Raw genomic sequence first — 19,599 nt, 5'->3', positions numbered from 1 at the left:
ATGAGCAGCACAGAGTTCACCTAACTTCTTTGATCATCTTACCATTTTTCAGTTCCAGAGAAATCACTAGGGTACTTGGACAGATAGTTATCCTCACTGGTTACTGCCATTCAGGACTCCTATCACTTCTAATTCTAATTCTGGCATATGCCGGTTAACTGATGTGAATAAAGTGGCAATGAGTGAGTAGCTAAGGAGTTTTTGTAAATACATATGCAATATTATATTTTTTACTATCAAGTTAGAAAATGCTAAACCAACAGAATGGATATGCTTCCATATATAACTTTCCGTAGGCAGGAATACTATACTCTAACAAAGGAAAGAAATGCATTTTCAGGAACAATTCCAGTGATGATGGTAAAAATTTTGGTTAGAATGGGCCAGTCCCATTTCACGTAGGTGTGGGAACAGTGTTCTGCCTTCTAGGACCCTTTATAGCATATTTTAGCTCTAGTATTTTGAGAAACTCATAACCCCTCAGGGACTACAATACTCCACCCAATTCTCTCACACCCCTCCTGGACTCCTCCCCTCGTGCCAAACTTGCTGCTTCCAGAAGAATTACTCTCCTGTGTCTGTAATTCATCAAAATTCATTAATAGGAGTTAATTAATAGAAACTAATATATTTTCAGGTTTCATGCCTAAGAATTCCTTAATGTGACAGACTTGAATAGTGTAAAATGATTTCACTACTTGATCCATTCTATAAATTCAAACTTGTATATACTGGTCTTGCTTTTAATAAGGAATACTTACAACAGAAATTCAATTAGGAGGGTGTTTGTTTATAAGGATCTTGATGTGTGTCTGGCTTACCTGAACCAGTGTTTGTCCTTCAGCTCTTGAATTCCTCACCAAATGGTTATTGGTTGATCCTATGAATGAATGCTGTGGTCTATTATCTGCCTTACTCAAGTTCTGGCTGTTGTGGAAACTCCCTGCTTCCTGGTATCCACTGTCGGAATAAGAATTCATTTGTGTTGAACTTCTTGAGTTACCCAATGATCCTATAGGAACGAAACCAGCAGGAAATATCTTTATTTTACACGTCTGATGCTCATTTTCACAAAAAAGTATTAAAAGCAAATCCACTACTTAAAAGATAACACAACAGACCCTCACTTTCATGGAGAGATGTCTGTTCTGGTGAATAGAGGGTCCCTTGTTCTGGCTCTGTCCTGATGAGATAGTTGTTGGGATGGACAGCATCAGAAACTCTAGGTTTATTTATACCAGTATTTTGCACATCTGTAAGAAGATAAGTTTAATCAGCTAAATCCAATGGCAATATTTCATAAAAACTTGCTAAAAAAGGTTCAGATATTTGTCAGTAACATCTTGTAATCTATATGTTAATACAAGGCTAATTTCAATTTAAACTGTATAATCATTTTGACTCTTTTCTATATGAAAGTGTTCCATACACTCAGTTTATTAATATATTTTACTAAATTTCATGAATATTGTTCATCCTGATCACCAGCCCCAAATTAACTTATACACTCTATTAAATTAAAATCTGAAAACTGACTGGTTCCCCCTTAGAAAACTCACCCTCATCCTTCTCCAAGAGGATTAACAGACGCTGAGTTAGTATGGTGGCCAAGCATTTGAAAAAAAAGATCTTCCATATCTCAAACTTGTGAAATGAAAACTTGCATGGTCTTCATATTACTAAGCCTGGTGATGGAACCTCTGGAGATAGGGCTGGTTTTTTATGTTATGTTTCATATCGTCTAAAATCAACAAAACTCTGTGCAGAGTTTTCAGAGTTGCAAAGAATGGAAATTTTCATTTCTTATGCATTTGCTTATTTTATTCTTTCTCCAAATGAATACAAACCTAACCTGATCATTGTTTCCTCTAGCCAAATTTGTCTCTCCTATTATCTTGTTTTATTTTCAAGTGTACCATTTTGCTGTCTTGAACTCAAAACAAAATAGAACAACAAGAATCGATCTCCTCCTTCCCTATTCCAACGTCTGTTTTTTATGCCGTAAATTTAGGTGGTGGAGATTATAGTGCCTTTCCCCAATTCCATTCAAATACGTCCTCTTTTCTCTAATATTTTCAAAATACATTTGCCCATGTTCTGCTTTTCTTCACAAGTCTTTCTTTCCTCAAATTTAACCTTCATGTTACACATTTTTCAGGAATGTTGCTTCATTCTCACTTCAAAGATTTAAACTAAGTCTGTATCACATTCTCAGTTCAATACACAATCCTAAGGATTTCAATTCTTTTTTTTTTTTTTGCGAGGAGACCAGCCCTGTGCTAACATCTGCCAATCCTCTTCATTCTTTTCTGAGGAAGACTGGCCCTGGGCTAACGTCCGTGCCCATCTTCCTCCACTTTATATGGGACGCCGCCACAGCATGGCTTGCCAAACGGTGCGTCGGTGCATGCCCGGGATCCGAACCGACAAACCCCGGGGCGCCGCAGCGGAGTGCGCACACTTAACTGCTGCGCCACCAGGCCGGCCCCAGGATTTCAATTCTTCATTTGTCTTTCTTTTATGACTGTCTTCATTTAACCACTTACTAAGGCCATACTTGATGTCAGGCTCTAAGAATGCAGATATGAGTAAAGATACGGGTGTGTGTATGTGTATGTGTGTGCGTGTGTGAGTGTGTGTCTGGGGGAAAGGAGCTTAGGGAAAATCTCCTCAATATCTAAGCAGTATCCATTTATCACAGGAGACTGGCTTTTCCTTTCTTTACAGCACTCATCACCATCCCTCTCCAGTAGAATATAAGCTCCATGCCGGCAGTGACATCTGCTTACTGTTGCACCCCCAGTGCCTAGGATAGGTGCACAGCACTCAGTGGGTGCCCAGTAAATACTTGCTGAACAAATAAATTCCCAGTAAGAATAGCAGCCTCGCTTTACTGAGTGCTGACTCACGCTTGCTATCATGCTGTGGCTTTACTTTACGGTGTTCAATAAAGTTTGTCTATGTAAAACATTTAGGCATTGCTGATCAAGCTAGTTTGGAAAGTGAATACAAGGTTTACGAGAGAACTGGGAATCCCACTGCATTCTAAACCTTTAACCTGATGTCAAATTCAATTCAAGGTTTTGATTCCTAGCCTCCAGAAAGATTCACTGACATTCTTAATATAGGTTTTTAACAACCTGTCTCCTGATTTACCATTTGACAGTATACTTCTAGGTAGTAGAGCTCTGTGACAGTTTTGAATTCTTAAGTTTTGAATTTCCATAAAGATTGCAGATTGTATATGGTTTCCCTTGTACACGCTGAAACATGATCTAAGTCTCTGTCAGGCTGATAGTACTGGAGAGCGATCTGCTTCATCTTTAAGTCTTCTGTTACGAGTTTCCAGAGATCTAAACATTCTTATACAGCAATTCTTGAAGGAGTTTTATTAAGGACTAAGTAAAACACATAGCTTGTTAGGCTAGAAGAGTTTTATAGGGAACGGGAGGGCCTGGGAATAGCTATAAAGAGAGGGCCTGAAATCAGAGCTCCGCAGTGGTCCACCTTTGTCTCATCTGGGAACGGACGCTGGAAAATCAAATATGGAACAGCAACAAACTACAGGTACAGAAAGAGCACTGTGGTAGCTCCAAGCCTTCTCATACATGGAAAAATGTACCACTTTTAAAAATAAAAAGATGTTTAGATAGTTCTTAGCTTCACCTTTAGTATAAGATAAAACCTGGGACACCAATACCTCAAAGCTTTTGGCTTAGAAACATTAGGTGGCATGCAGTGTCAGGATCTGAAAAATTATCACCATGGAAACCAAAACCATTACAGTTCTGTGTATGCCTCTTTTTTTTTTTAACCATTAGAAACTATTATTTAAATAGGAAAAGAGAAAGAAGCACCCTAAAAATCTGTACCTCAGCAGTTGTGTCTCTTCACCCAATGGAACATTTTCTCACAAACCATGTGACAAGCAATTGTGCTCACTTAAACTCTTCTTTAAAGAGAAGCTATTTAAAGTAAGTAATCTTAAACAGAGCAAGAACAAATTGTGAGATATGTGAGTCCATACTGGTCACCCTAACAATAAAACTTAACAGAATTGGTATCTCAAAAAATACAAAAAAAATAAACAAAATTACGCCAAAACATAACCATGTACCCTGTAAATAGTACTTGTTTCCCATATTTTTAAATGCAATGCCTCAGAAAATAGAATATAGAAAAGGTCATTCCAATGGTAACCAGAACACTAAAATACTAAATTTCCACATCCCCCAAATCCAATCTGAAGATCTATGAACTGGGTGTAGAGAACAGGGTATAGATTTTGTGCTTTATCTTTAAGGAGATATGAAAGTGAAAGTTTTAAAAAGTTGATAAAAGAAGTCTATTTAATGTGAACTATAAAACAACCAAATTCATATTATGAACAAGGTCTTCAGTCATTTTTCTACTTCTAAAGTGGAGCCCAATGATAATGCATATCTGCAAAGACAAAAAGACACTGAAATCTCTTCTGAATTATTACTAGAAATTGTTTTCAAACTAGTTTTACTATTATTTACTGTTTCTTTGAAAATCTGTAATTCATAAATTATATACACACACATAAATGTGTATACACACATACACCATACCTCAGATAAACAGAAGACCCACACCCTAATTACTGAATAAAGTATTCCTTATTGTAGTATGGTGAGGTTTGCAATGATTAATTATGCATTATTTATGCAATCTTGCTTTAAAATGAATGTCTTTTAAAAACATCTGCTACGTAGAATGAAGAAGACACTAGTCAAATTCACCAGAGAAACCACAGAGACTTATAGGATAGGGTTAACCACTTCATGATCAATGCTGTAAACTATAATTAAATAGTTGGCATGTTGTGATCTAGCATAATCAGAACATAAAATCAAGAGACACTTTTATCAGTAAAAATGGCAAACAGAATGTGAACGCTACTTCTTTAATCTGTGTACTAAAGAACATGTGTTACTTTAAAAAAAAATCACAAACGTTTTCTAGGACACCAGAAATATACTATGGGGCATTTTCAAACACCAAATTAGCATCTTCCAAGAAAATGCATGTCTAAAAATACAGAATTTGAACAAGCTTCAAGGTAGAATGAAATAATCTCCATTTGTGTTTAAGATTGGGAGATTATTGGAAGCATGGTCCTTCTTGCCTGTTTGTTACATTTCATCTGAGTGCCCCAATATTACACACACACATACACACAAAGCAAGTAATTAGAAAAAGCAGCAAGTTGCATCTGAGAAAAACGTTAGTGGGTAAGAGACAGTAATGCTGTAGGGCTATGAAAATCTGGTATATTATCCACCCCATTAAGCTCACAGTAAAAGATAAAACACAAAGTGGATTATTTTACCTTTTCTGTGATGTACCTCCCAAATACATAACCAGTGTACATAAAAGTATGCTCATTAAAATGTCTAAGGCATCTCTAAAGAACTTGATATTAAAATGCCTCAGTTTTGTTAATCTATGTGTCTTACTGTTTATGCTACATGAAATGATGGAAGTCTGTATTGCGTGTAAAATCACCATGGAAACAGGAACCTAGAGATCAGATCAGTAAGGAGATTTTTAGTATATATAACCCTGTAACTAGTCTTTCACAATCCAGCATGCTGTAACCTTCTGCTAGCTTCTCCTTGTCTGTGCCTATTCTGAGTTGCTATGATGTTTAGCGGTTTGCCCTTACATAAAAGATAGTGCAGTGTGAGTTTTGGCAGGGCTCTTGGGATGGTAACAACATGTAATGTTAAGGCAGACGATACTCTCTTTGACAGTTAAGAGAATTGAATATGTCACATTTTTTCCAGCTCTCTGGCCTGTAAGTTGAGGTCAGGTTATCAGACTCAGAGGGGTAATACTTTGTGAAAAATATGAGTAGAAATTTTGTCTTATGGGAACTCAACCTCCTGTTTGGCCATAGGGCTCTCACTTCCTGTAGCAGCATAGGCTCAGGAGGGAGTCTATCTTTCACAGAGCTTCTATGGCTAAGAAGTAAAGTTCTCAGCCAAATGCTGGAAGGGGTCATGGAGGATGGCCCCGAAAAGACTTCTCCTCTTCAGTAACTTCTCTGATGTACAAGACTCATTTCTACAGCACGTACCTTATCATTGGAGGGAAGGGGATCATTGTGAAACACTGTTTCACAGTGAAAATGTAAATAGGATGAGGGAGACGTTAAGCATGAGAACCTTCTTTGGTCCACGGAAGATATAGATGGACGTTGACTGATATTTTAAGAATATTACAGATACTTGGAGTTTGTTGACTCAAACAGAAATGACTATATACATAAGATATCTTTTAAAAGTTGAATTTTAATGGAAGTAAAGGCTTACGAGAACAGGCAGAAAACCATATTTCTTGAAACTATTTCTTTCTTTCTTTTTTTTTTGTGAGGGAGATCAGCCCTGAGCTAACATCCGTGCTAATCCTCCTCTTTTTGCTGAGCAAGACCGGCTCTGAGCTAACATCTATTGCCAATCCTCCTCCTTTTTTTTCCCCAAAGCCCCAGTAGATAGTTGTATGTCATAGCTGCACATCCTTCTAGTTGCTGTATGTGGGACGCGGCCTCAGCGTGGCCGGAGAAGCGGTGCATTGGTGCGCGGCCGGGATCTGACCCCGGGCTGCCAGTAGCGGAGCGCTCGCACTTAACAGCTAAGCCACGGGGCCGGCCCTTAAAACTATTTCTAGTCCGGTTCTCTTTAATACTCAAGAATAAGTTCTTGAGTGTTATACACACTTACATTATCTTTTAAATATTAATAAGACAATGGCTCTAAAAATTTTATTCATTTAGAAAATGTTGTGTGAAAAGCCTTGGAAAATAGAAACCACTAATGAAGTATCTTGTAGTTCACTTCCAACTTTGCTCCAACATCAACTAGTCTGCCTTGAAATCCACTGTCAAAGCTCATCTCCTTGGATTCAATTTCATAGTTTAAGCAAACTTTGTATCTGTATAAAAGCTATACAGTGCTTTATTTGATTTCTACAATGGCAGATCTTAAAAGTATTTTAGTTTTATATGTCACCAGAGAGATCTCCTGTTCCTAAATATTTTTAAATTGCTGGATTCTGTCCAGGAATACAAAATGATTAAAAGTAACTTTTTTTTTAAAATAGAAATTTCCACAGTCATATTGAAAAGAGTGTTTATTTAAGTATTTTTAGTCTGGGTACTAATTAAAATACAGGTGTCATACCAACATAAAAGAGGAAAACTAGAAAAAAAGGAGTTTAGAAATACAAAGATGAAAAAAAGGATCACACACGTCAAGTGTGTTTACTGTTTACCAACACTGACTTTAGCATAAAAGGCCATGGGGCTCATCTTTCTACAGAGAAAGCTGAAAAAGATGTAAAAAGTCAGTGGTCTATGGAAAATAAGAAAATAAGTGCTCAAAAAAATCACTCTAATGTCAATTATACCTCAAGTAAAAAAATCACCCAAACATTTTTTCTACAACAAATTTTATTCCTTTTGGGGAAAAAATGTTACCAAATATAGAAACGGGAATATTTGATAATGGGAGATACAAGGTAGATTCCCTCTGTTAAAAACAAAACCCTAGAAAACCTTCTTAAAAAAAAAAAAAACCCATACAAAACAATATGGGATGATACTCACCATCAAAAGAAACAAATGCATCTTCTGAAACCAAGTTTTACTATGCTTTTCTACTGGGTTATCTTTTTTTGTAAAGATTATCAAGATAAAGCTAAACGTGGACTAACTTGGGCATAAGATGAAATGAAGAGTGAGAGATGGTTTCTGATGTTTCCCAAAGCAACGCCTGTCAACTGAGGAAGTACGGCTCTGGACGTTGAGGAGATGGTACTGGAAAAAGAGGAGCTTGCTGTTTTTTTTTTTTTTTCCTTTGGTGAGGAAGGTCAGCCCTGAGCTAACATCTGATGCCAATCCTCCTTTTTTTTCTGAGGAAGACCGGCCCTGAGCTAACATCTGTGCCCATCTTCCTCTACTTTATATGGGACGCCGTCATAGCATGGCTCGACAAGCAGTGCGTCGGTGCGCGCCCAGGATCTGACTCGGCAAACCCTGGGCCGCCGCAGCGGAGCACGCGCACTTAACTGCTTGCGCCACTGGGGCTGGCCCCAAGAGGAGCTTTCTGACTTGACAATTTCTATTTTATTTTAGATAGTTAATAGAATATTTCTTCACATATCATTCAAGTATGAGAAAACTTAAATGTTTATTTGACATGTTTGTATTAAATATAAAATGTTAAAGGCTGAAACTGGATATCTGATTTTCACACAAAGTACTCACTATAATTAAGCTTTTTGGGGATGTGTTCATATATCACATATAAGTGGCTTAGGAACTTTCAGATGCATATTTGCTAAAGCCAAATGCTAACCCTCTTATTTGGTGGTTGCCACCCATGCACAAGCATAGTGATAAATGGGGAATTCTAAACTAGCAGAAAGGCTGATGACCAGCACATTATAGGTAATTTTGCTTAATAAGGATTCATTTAACAAAAATCCCAACTACCTGGAAACAAATTAAATAACATCCACTGGCTGGGAAACTCATGTCATCTATCTCATAGTTGGTTTCATTAACGTTAGGGCTAACCTTTGGAGTATGGTCCACAGTTTGCTGGCTTTAACACATGTCACTCTGATGTACTATTTTAACACCAATATTTTGAACTTTTTGTTTAAAGAATTTGTATTTAATTTTTTTTAAAGTTTTCAAACATATACAAAAATAGAGAAAAAAGTATAATTAACTACCCCCCAGATTTAATAACAACATTTTGCCACACTTTTAATGCTCCATTTTTTTTTTAAAGAGACTTTATTTATTTTTTTAATTTTTATTTATTTATTTTTCCCCCAAAGCCCCAGTAGATAGTTGTACGTCATAGCTACACATCCTTCTAGCTGCTGTATGTGGGACGCGGCCTCAGCATGGCCAGAGAAGTAGTGCGTCGGTGCGCGCCTGGGATCTGAACCCGGGCCGCCAGTAGCAGAGCGCACGCACTTAACCGCTAAGCCACGGGGCTGGCCCCCATTTATTTCTTTTTCCTTTCTTTGCCACAGAATTTTAAAACAGATCCCTTATATTAGATCATTTCAACCCTAAATACTTCAATACGTATCTCTGTAAATTAAGAACTTCACAAAACCGCAATTATTCCATAATGCCATATTCATATTCAAATTTTCCTGATGTTTCAAAAATGTCTTTCTTCAGTTGGCTTGTGCTAAGTCAGGCTGAAATAAGATTCACTGATGGCATGTGACTGTGACTGTTACTTAAGTTCCTTAAATCTGGAAAGGGGCTCCCATGCCCTCATTTTCGTGTTCTTCACTTATGGAAGAAACCAAAGCAATAAACTTGTAGGATGCTCCACGTTCTGAATTTGTCTGATGGGTTTTTCATTGTGGCGTTTACCTATCCTCAAACCTCAATATTTCTTGTAAGTAGAAAGAGCTAAAAGCTTTCAGGTCCAACTTTTGTGTTAGAATACTTTATGGGTGTTGCCATGTACTTCACATCATATCATATCATAACTTTTAGAGTTGCTAAGATCTATCAGCCACTATAACTAACTGGTGGCAGCCTGATCCTTCTCTTTTCAACTTTACCCTCAACCTTTCTCCTGATGCAATGGTTCTCAACCTTGGTTGCACACTGCAGTCACCTGGGGTGCTGAGTGGGGGTGGGTGGAGACTTTAGAAACCACTGCTGCCTGAGCCCCATGCCCAGAGACTCTGATTCAATCAGCCTACGTTGTGGTCTGAATATCAGGATTTCTAAAAACTCCCAAGGCGATTCTAACATACACCTAAGATTGAGAATATAGGGATTTTTGCCTACATTGACAATCTTTGCTTGAATCAATTATTTCATTAGGGGATAAAATTGGTAATTTTTCTAATTTTATTATTTTTTCTGAGTTTATCAGTAGGAATTCTTTTGGCATATTTAAGAAATCTTTAGATAGCTAGTAATAGCTAGGGTTATCCTGAAATACATCTGTATAGGATAGGCAGGATAAACTTTTAATTCTTCTCTTTAATTACTAGTAATTAAATTAATTATGAGTGAGGCAGTGGTTCTCAAACTGCAGAGTAGAATCATCTGGGGATCTTTAACGACTACTGATGCCTGGTTCAGGCCCTAGACTTTTGCATTTAATTGTGTGGGGAGAGGTCTGAGCATCAAGACTTCCACAGCTCCATAGGCGATTCTAATGTGCAGCAAAGTCTGGGAACCAGCAGAGTGAGGTGTTGGTACCCTAATTACCTCCAACGGTGATAAAAAAGTTTGTTTTTTGCTTGTTTTGATAGTGGTTGCTGCATTTTTGTTGACAGAAAAATTTATCCGCTCATTTTGAGCCAGATATGAAAACAGAAGAAAGCAAAACTGCCAGGAAACAGGACAATTTTATCAAATTCGAAGATCAGGTTGATCTCCGATTGCCATAAGAACTAACCAAATAATAGAACGGCCAGTGGTATGCTGAAGTCTCCATGCAATGTTCTGATTTAATGAATATTTAGTAATGATTTCTTTAAATAATTTTACTCTGTTTAATCTGTCCATAAACCTTATGATATAGAGAAATGTGAAACAAATGATTTTTTAAAAACCTAACAACTTATTAAAATTCTAAATATTCAGGAAGATTTACACTCCTATGCTCTGGTAACATAGTAAGCATAGAGAAGCATAATTGTTGGTATAGGTAGGAGTATATATTTGTGCGGACCCACTTGGACAGTGCGAGTTGGCATAAAGATTATTTTAAACTAAAGACGTTTCAGATTCAACAGATGCAGAAAGAAGCCTTCTTAGAGCAAGGTTGCCATGGATCCCCTCTGGGGGAGTTTTATGGCATGAAGGATAAAAACTGAAACCACTCACACCTGTATAAACAAACATTATCAAAACTGTCTTATCTCCCCATTTGTTTCCCTAGAAACCCATTTGTTCTTCCCATAGAAGCCTTTTCTGCCTGCTTCCTCTCCCCTATTAAGTTAGGTATATAAGTCCCTAACTTTAGCCTTCTTTTGTGAGCTCTATACGCATATGAATACTCTCAGGTTTTTTCTCCTATTACTGTGTCTATTGTCAGTTACATTCACAGGCATAACCTAAGAGGGTAGAGGAAAAGTACCCTGCCCTCATATTGTTAAGCATTTTTGCTGGGCAATTTGACACTATTTGCCAAAACAAAAACGTAAACACCCTTGCCCAGTCAGTTCCACTTAAAAAAATATAATTGACAGAGACAGACAGATGTACGGAAACAATTTTTACCATTGTTTGTTCAAGTGAAAAACTGGGGAAAAAAGTTCACTAATAATTAGGGACTGGTTACATACATTTTCTAAACAACAGATACTACTCAGCCATTAAAAAGGAGGCAGATCTTTATTTATTGATATAAAAACACATGCATGGTTTTACTATGTTGTTAAGGAAAAAACCAAAGTCACAGAACAATGTATAGTATATCCTAATTGCCTTAAAAAACAAAACAAACCCACGTATCTGGATATTTACACATACACACCTAACAGTTTGGCCTGTTTCATTCCAGATTTTCTTCTATACATGGTGTGTGTGTGGCAATGGTGATAATATGGGGAGATGTGGGAATAAAGGAAATTTTTACCTTTTACTCCAAATTCTCCAAGACTTTTTTTTTTTTTTTTTAAATAAGAAGCATTCCTTATTTTTGTAATAAAATATCAAAAAGTTGAGAACCTTTATAGTGATGATCAGGAAGCTACAGCACTGCAGTTGTGATAAGACTGGCATGACTATGTGGCTAAAAAAAGCCTGAAAAAATAAGAGAGGAAAAACTTGGATTCTGAGGCTAAGTTTAAACAGAAATTCATATTTCTCCTGATATTTAGAAGAGAAACAGGAAGGAACATATGATAAAATTTTGTCATTTGTACAATTTATAGCCATAATAAATCATAACATCCAAAATCCTCAATAAAATAATAGTCCTTTTTACATGATTGCTAACCTAACATGCTATCCATGAACATGTATAATATAACTTTCTACTGTATCTCCTTTATAAATTCAGTACATTTCTACTGAGGCATAAAGTGTTCCCATTTAAGTTCCCATCTTATCTCATGATGTGCTAATGCTTTTTTGTGTTGTAAATTACTTGCTCCAGATGGAAGAAGAAAGAAAGATAAATTGACTTAAGACTAGTCTCTCATTTATCTTTTATCTTCAGTATTTACATTTTTTTAACCCATCCCAGTGGCAGAAACTTTTGTCCACACATTTTAGAAACAAAATTTAAATATATAAACAAAATGCAAAACCTGACCACTATAAAGTCTTAAATTTAGTAGTATATATTAACCACTAATGTCAGTATATACCACACAATAATGATTTAAGTGCCAGTATGTTAAAATTATGGCCCTTCAATACATATTACACAATAAATGAATGTGGCACTGCCAAGTTAAATAATCTTATTGAAGCCTGGTACCTGTGGGTTACTATAAATATTCAATAAGAACATGATTACCCTTTAACCTTGTTCCCAACACAGACACAGATGAAAAGAAGTTAATCTTGTTAATTTGCTGTTTTCTTGTTTAACTTGAGGGGTGACTCAAGGGTCACAAGGATTTATAAGCTTGTTTTGCAGAAGAAAAAGAACGCCTTTAAGGAAAAAGAACGCCTTTAAGGAAGTTACGACCACCAGATAACCAGCCCCCAGCTGGCTTATTTGGAGTGAAAGAAACATGCGGATTTGAGAGAACCTATCTTCCCACCTTCTCGTTCTGGCCAATTCAAAGAAATCTTTCTCCATCTCCAAGCACTGGTGTCTTGGTGATTGGCTTACTACACATCAGGCAACATGAATTTGAGATTAACAGGTTAAGTATCATTATCAGTTTAAAATTTCTATTTTACTACAATCTTTTCCCATCCCTTTCATATTTATTGGCAAACATCAAATATCCTAACTGCATGAAATCATTAATATCTTCTCTCCTACTCATTATTTATTGTAACAGACCCACCTAAGTCTATAAATCCCTTAATACCTTCTGGGTCAACCAGAAATTTCCCCCACTTTTATGCTTCTGTGTCTTTTGCTAACTCATTCTTTACTAGCGACTCCAATCTTTTGGCCTCTTTAATTTCTTATCCATGAGTACTAATGCCCAGTCACTTACTTATTATACATTAATTTCTACTTCTGCAACTATTTCTTGAACACTTTCTCCTTCTAGGAACCATGTTGGTGTTCAAGACCACAAGCCTGGTTCTCTGGCTGAGTGGGGACAAACAGTGCACTCCAGCTCTGTCGGGTGCTCCTCGTTCTATTCTGCAGGGACAGGGGGAAGGGAAGGATAGATTCTCAGGCTGAGGCTGCTTCCTTCCCCTCACTTTACACATAGGTACTAAAACTGGCAACCGCCTAGACTCTAGTAATTTTTTTTTCCCTGGTACAGAAAAACTGAAATTGTGACTTGTAGCAAAATTCACTTTACAGGACATGGCTGGAGGATTTAATTAACAACCAGGGATCACTTTCACAAAAGGACTCAACTTACGGCTTGAATACACAGCTTCTCTATGGTGGGTAGCATACTCTGCATATGGTTATTTTTATACTGAATTGGTGTGCTTTTTCTTAAAAGAGAAGTAAATCCAAGGCTTTTTTCTTTAAAAGATATTCTGCATAATATTTTCCATCATGAAGGATAATTATATGTGTATATATTTGCATTCTTACTTTCCTCAGGCCTTTACCTATTATTCTAATATATATTTTCTGTAATTCTGCTGTTTATTTTTGTTTTATTATATGTCTTCTCAAAAGCTACCTCAAATTTTGGTGAACATAAGAGACTGTACAAATATATAAATTGTTAAGATATAAAGATGTGAACAATGGAAAAATGACCCTAATAAAAAACACAATGGAAAGGAGCTGTGGGGGATCAGAATTTGCCACCCTAAAATGTGTCTCTTTGGCTTCATTACTTTTAAGACTCAAAAAGAAACTTTGACCTTTTCCCTAACTGCCTAAAAGAATTTAAGACAGAAGGCCTGTCCCAGGAAGGAGCTGTCACCTTAGATAACTCTGGGTATGGTAGACTTGGAGGATCCTTGCTAAGCTCATTTTTATCTAAGTTCTCTCTCTGGGGTCACATTGTCTATAGATGGTCCAGCAAACATCTGTTTACCAAACATTTGCTTTTCCACCTCCTTGTGAATTGCCTTCCTCCCTGCTGAAGTCCCAAACCACTACCCTCAACATCCTTTTCTGTCCTTAGCCGAAGATGGTATCTAAGGTAGCGGCTTCCACCATTTTGGCGAGTTACTCAGATTTCCTGGGTTTCTCCCATGTATACATGTCATTAAACTTTGTTTGATTTTCTCCAGTTATTCTGTCTCCTGTCAATTCAATTCTTAGATCAGCCAGAAGGACCTAGAGGGTAGAGGAATAGTTCTTCCTCCCCTACAGAGCACTAAGACAACATTCCCTCCTTCATTCCTTTTTAGCAGAATATACGTAAAAAACACAAAAATGCAAGGTTATAGGAAATGCAAGGCTAAGGAAAAGACAAAGCCAAAACAGAAAAGGATAAACTCTCCTCTTCATAAAAGACAAATGGATGTTCATTTACGTTTTGAGAGAGTAATATGTAACACTGGTAAGCTAGAAAATACAGAAGAAGGAAGAGAGAGGGCAATAGAAAGGCAGGACAACAATAAAGCATAAAATCTTCAAAACCACTTTATTACTTCTAGGAAAGCTTCTCCTTAAGGCTCCTTCCCAACCAGCCTGGGAAAATAAAATGTTTTGGAGAATGGACAGTTTTTCATGCTTTGGAAAGTCATCTGGTTGAGCATCCAAACTTAAAAAGCTTTGGCTTTTTACTTTCAAACAGCTTACTATCCCTAGTACAGGTTAAAAACCAACCAAGAAACCACAAAAAAACAAGCAAGCTGATTGTTCTGCACTGAATCATAAAGAAATGCAAAGCTCTTCTGCCTAGGGCATCCTGATATCTTCCTTAGAAAATGACACGACAGTAAGCAAGCTATTTAAAAACAAATTTCAGCAGCTGGTCTCAGTTTCTGGCATTTCAACAGAATGTAACATCCTGAAAACATCTGAGTAGGCAGAGATCTCTCCCAGGTAGTGATCAAATCACTGCCCTGCTAACAATTCACCTTATCACGAAAAAGCTTTTAAAGTGCTAAGCTTTTCAAGTCAAATTTGTAATACTCAAAAAAAAAAAGGTAGAGAAATTGTCTGCAAGTAAACGTCCAAAGTATTAAAGAAAAATGAGGTACAATAACAGACCTTTAATCCTAAATCCTTTTGTGTAATCCTTTCTTATTTAGGAAACCAAGAAAATTGAATAAAGATGTTTCTTTTGTCAAGGCCTACAAAAGACAAAGTAGACTGAAGATCTTTAAATATTTTTTACTTTTAAGCCACCATTGCCTCATTCTGAGCAGGGCTGCCGAATTCTAAACATGAGCTGATTTTCATACTACATTCAGTATGTCTGTGCACAAAGTGGTAAAGAGAAAAGACAACAGTTAAACTTTACAGTAAAAGTAGCAGCAAAACTGTCATTTTATCCCATTATGTACTTATAATCAAACCTCTAAAAGGCATTTGTAACTACTCAGAAAAAGAAACACCAAACAAATCAGATTTTACTTTTATTCATACAATCAAATTTCAATTACCTACCCTTATCATTATAATTTATTGCTATCGTTACAACTTAAATGTCATAAGTACGGCTGAAAAGTAGGCAAATTTAAGAAAACTCATAAGTAACATTAGTATAGTTAAAATAATAGAAAGTGGAGTAAATAGCAGTCGTGATTGCTGTGTTTGAAGGTTAATACACTTCCCCCAGCCTCCAAAAGAAAAAAAGGATAAGTAAATGTAACACCTCCCAGGTTTGAGTGAGTTTGGGCAAGAGCATACTCTGACAAAAATAAGGGACGAAGCTTAGCTATGATGGTGCTCAGGGCAAGCTACCCTAGGAGGCACCACTCTGGTATGCGGATTATTTTGAGCTGAAGACATAAGGACTCAGAGAATTCAGGAAGAATATTTGAGTTTCCCCTTCCAAACTGCCTAAAAAATTTAAAAGAAAAGATCTGTTTCAGGAAAGAGTTATTATCATGATGGCTGTAAAGATAATGTAGGACAGAGGTTACAATAGGAAAGGCACCAAGCCTCTTTTATCAAAAACTCTGTCTCTCCCTGACCACATTATCTATAGATGACCCTGAAAAGAATTGTCTTCCTGGCCTCTGAAGTCCCAGACCACTACCCACCCCCAACACAGTCCTCGCCTTTAGCTGCAATACTTAAGCAAGCAGCTTAGACAGAGAGACGAGTTGCTCATTTCTGAGTTTCTCCCATGTATACATGTTATTAAACTTGGTATTATTTTCTCCTGCTAACCTGTCTTGTTGATTATTTGGCCAGCCATAAGAACCTTAAGGAAAAGGGCAGAGGGAGATTCTCCCTCTTCCCCCGACAGTTACTAGGTGTGAATTACGAAGGTAGCTGTGGTCAGGACAGGTGAACCACTGGAGTGGTATTTTCATAACATGAAAGTATCTGGGAAGTTGTTTGGACAATATTTAATTAATCGTTATGCATTTAGTTTAAAACACTTTACATTTATATATATATTATTTTATCTATCTATATATATTTAACACATTAGTAAGCTGATTGCACAGCCTACTAATTAGGGTGGTGAAAGGTTAAAAAAAAGGTGATTTAAAAAATTTACAGAAAAACATTAAGCACACAGTAGTGCATTTGATCCCTGGCTCTGGCAACAGCGATGAAGATGGTGGAGAGATGACTGAAGCTGAGTAAATGTACTGGAGCAGAGGGGATGTGGAAAGGATGCCAGGGCCCCAGATATTTCATTCCCTTTCATGTGTCTTCATAACCTAAGCTCATTCTCACTACATGTAAATCAACACACAAGAATACACCACGCGCGCCTGGCTTTCTACAATCTGCAATTTTTACCAGGGCAGCTCAGTTCAGCCAGGGCAGACTGGTGCACGTTAGGAGGAGAACTGCACAGAGAAGCCAGGATGTCTCTCCAGCTCTACTTTAGGCAGCATTTCTGGTATGGGTATGTCTCCATCGTAGTTTCAGCCAAAGCGGGAAAACTCCCCCTGCCCACTCCCCACCACTGCTCCAGTTGTGATGACCAAACCACTGACCCCACTGTCCTAGAAATGACAGCAGGTTCCCGGTATCATTAATCTCTTGGGTACTTACTTCATCATGTTGTTTAATTTTCCCAAACCTTCCAACCCACACTTTTATAACTATAACTTTCTTATATCAAATCCCTCATATTAAACTACTTGGCATGGGCTGGGTTTTCCTGACTGGACTCGGACTAACACAGCTATGAACCTTGGGCTACAAAGAACTCTTCCCTATCAAATACTAACTCTCCAATAGAAAAGGGCAATATATCAGATATTTTAATATTTTGTAGATAATTAGAAATATAAACGATGACACTTATGAAGGAATATGAGAGGATCAACCTCATATACCTAAAGGGAAGGAGAATTAATATAATCTTTTCTGGAAAGCAACTTGGTTACACATATCAAGAGCCTTAAAATGTTCATATACTTTAAAATAATTTTCTTTCTAAAAATCTAGCAAAGGTAAATCAAAGGTGCAGATATATTTTTTTTATACAGGGATGTTTACCACAATGTATCTATAATAGTGAAAAATTCGAAACAACCTGAATGTCCAAAAATAGAGATAATGGATAAATATGGTATATACTTGTACTTTTGCTTTATAGCCTTTCCCCCTCAATTGTGAGCATATACAGTTACATATCTCCATTAAACCTGAAGCAAGAGGGCAAGGATATTTATTTTAAATATTGACAACTATCTCCTAGACAACTGTTTAAGGCTCTCAAGAAATATTTCTGGAACAAACTAATGATGCAGTATTAAAAATGAACTTACAGAAGAATTTTATATTAAATGGTAACTGTGATATAACATTACATGAAAAAAAGCAGCAAATATAACTGAATATATAGCACATGTTCTCAATTGTTTAAAAGGAAAAATATAAAATTATGTATAACACACACACATGCACAGAAAGACTAACTGATATGTAAAATAGAGCAGCCACTCCACTTTGGAAACTAATCTAGTAGATCATTCTCTCACTACCTCCCAAGGAGAAAATGCAGCCACTTTCTCCCGAGTAGGTTTTCTCCTGAGTTTCAGTCTTGTCCTCCAACTGCTTGTCCCTTATTCACAGCACTCTGGCTCACATGTATAACATCACATAACAATATAATCATATAATAAAGTATTAATATGCATGGACCTATCAGTTTAAATGTTTTTCTTTACACTAGATTTAGGGTTTTCTTTAGTATTCACATTTCTAAATGCTTATTGAATGTTTCCATTTGCTGTCCTTTAATTGTCACAAATCCAACACATCTAACACTGAAGTCCAGAGCATCCCCTTAAAACTGGCTGTCTTGTTTTAACGGTACCACTATTCTCCTGAACTCAAAACCTCAAAGTTATCACTGTCTACCCTCTTCCACACCAAACCAGCCTCTAAGTCCCTAGGAATCGCCTAGTTCAGATGAACTCACACTCCAAATTCTGCAATAAGCTTTCAACTGGTCTCTCTTGCCACTAATTTTTCCTCCCTCCAGGTCATAGGTCTGCTATTTCTCCTGAGGAATGTTTAAATCAGGTGAATTTTTGCTCAAAGGATTTTCAGTGGCTCCCCATGACCTGCAGGAGAACTCAAAGTCCCAGCTATTTACAGATCTTTATAATTTGACCCAATACGGTTGTCTAGCCTTTGCACATCTTACTATCTCCCAAACCATTTTTAAATGTTCCCATGTGACATTTCTGTTGTCTCTTCTGCTGCCCAATGACAACACCCTCTCCACAGGCTGGCCACCCATCAAGCCCTAGGCTCCAGGCCCATCTTCCCTGCAAAGCTATCTCAGAAGTGGTCTGTCTGTCCATTTATAGCAACGTTTCCCACATAATATATATTTGGCAGTTAACTACATATTATTTCATGATACATCTCTCCTTCTATTAAACTGTTGTTTGTAAGTCTTATTGTTACATAGCTTTGCACATGCCTCTGCCTAATCTATGGTTTGATTAAACACTGCAGTCCTTGGGAACAGCTTCTTTGTAAAACAGCAGGATGCCTTGTAAGCACTATAAATAACATCAGAATCTTGGTACCAGGTTCAGGTAAACTCAGATACCAGACATTTGGTGATGTGAATTGTACTCAATTCAAGCCTGTTTGAAAAGTGCCAAACTATTTAGACATCAAGGCATATTCTAGCATTTATAATTGTTGGCATCATCCTTTACATTATAAGCTCCATGGAAGGTGAGGGGGACTTGTGTGTGTTGTGCCCATCACAGTCTGACCAGCAATGTGTATAGTGCCAGGCCCAAGAAACATTTAATTAATGAAGACTGAGTATGAAGATATCAAATATTTGTCAAAGTAGCAG

At 37.1% G+C, this 19,599-nt stretch overlaps 1 protein-coding gene across 11 annotated transcripts in view; it reads right to left on the bottom strand.

Annotated features, from left to right (window-relative positions):
- Window positions 1-19,599, bottom strand: part of PKP4 (plakophilin 4) — a 242,056-nt gene that overhangs the window by 59,488 nt on the left and 162,969 nt on the right. For 9 of the 11 annotated variants that reach the window (XM_058549019.1, XM_058549020.1, XM_058549021.1 and 6 more), the window contains 2 exons: window positions 1,122-1,253; window positions 822-1,012 (listed from right to left, as the gene is read on the bottom strand). In XM_058549019.1, coding sequence (XP_058405002.1) covers window positions 822-1,012; window positions 1,122-1,253 — 323 coding nt within the window. The remainder of the gene's footprint in view (window positions 1-821; window positions 1,013-1,121; window positions 1,254-19,599) is intronic. The other 2 variants (XM_058549017.1, XM_058549018.1) reach the window with 1 other exon arrangement.

Source organism: Diceros bicornis, chromosome 10 (genome assembly GCF_020826845.1).
Source record: "Diceros bicornis minor isolate mBicDic1 chromosome 10, mDicBic1.mat.cur, whole genome shotgun sequence".
NCBI lineage: Eukaryota > Metazoa > Chordata > Mammalia > Perissodactyla > Rhinocerotidae > Diceros > Diceros bicornis.
Note: the sequence above shows the minus strand (reverse complement) of the source record. Positions and strands in the feature narration are given on the sequence as shown.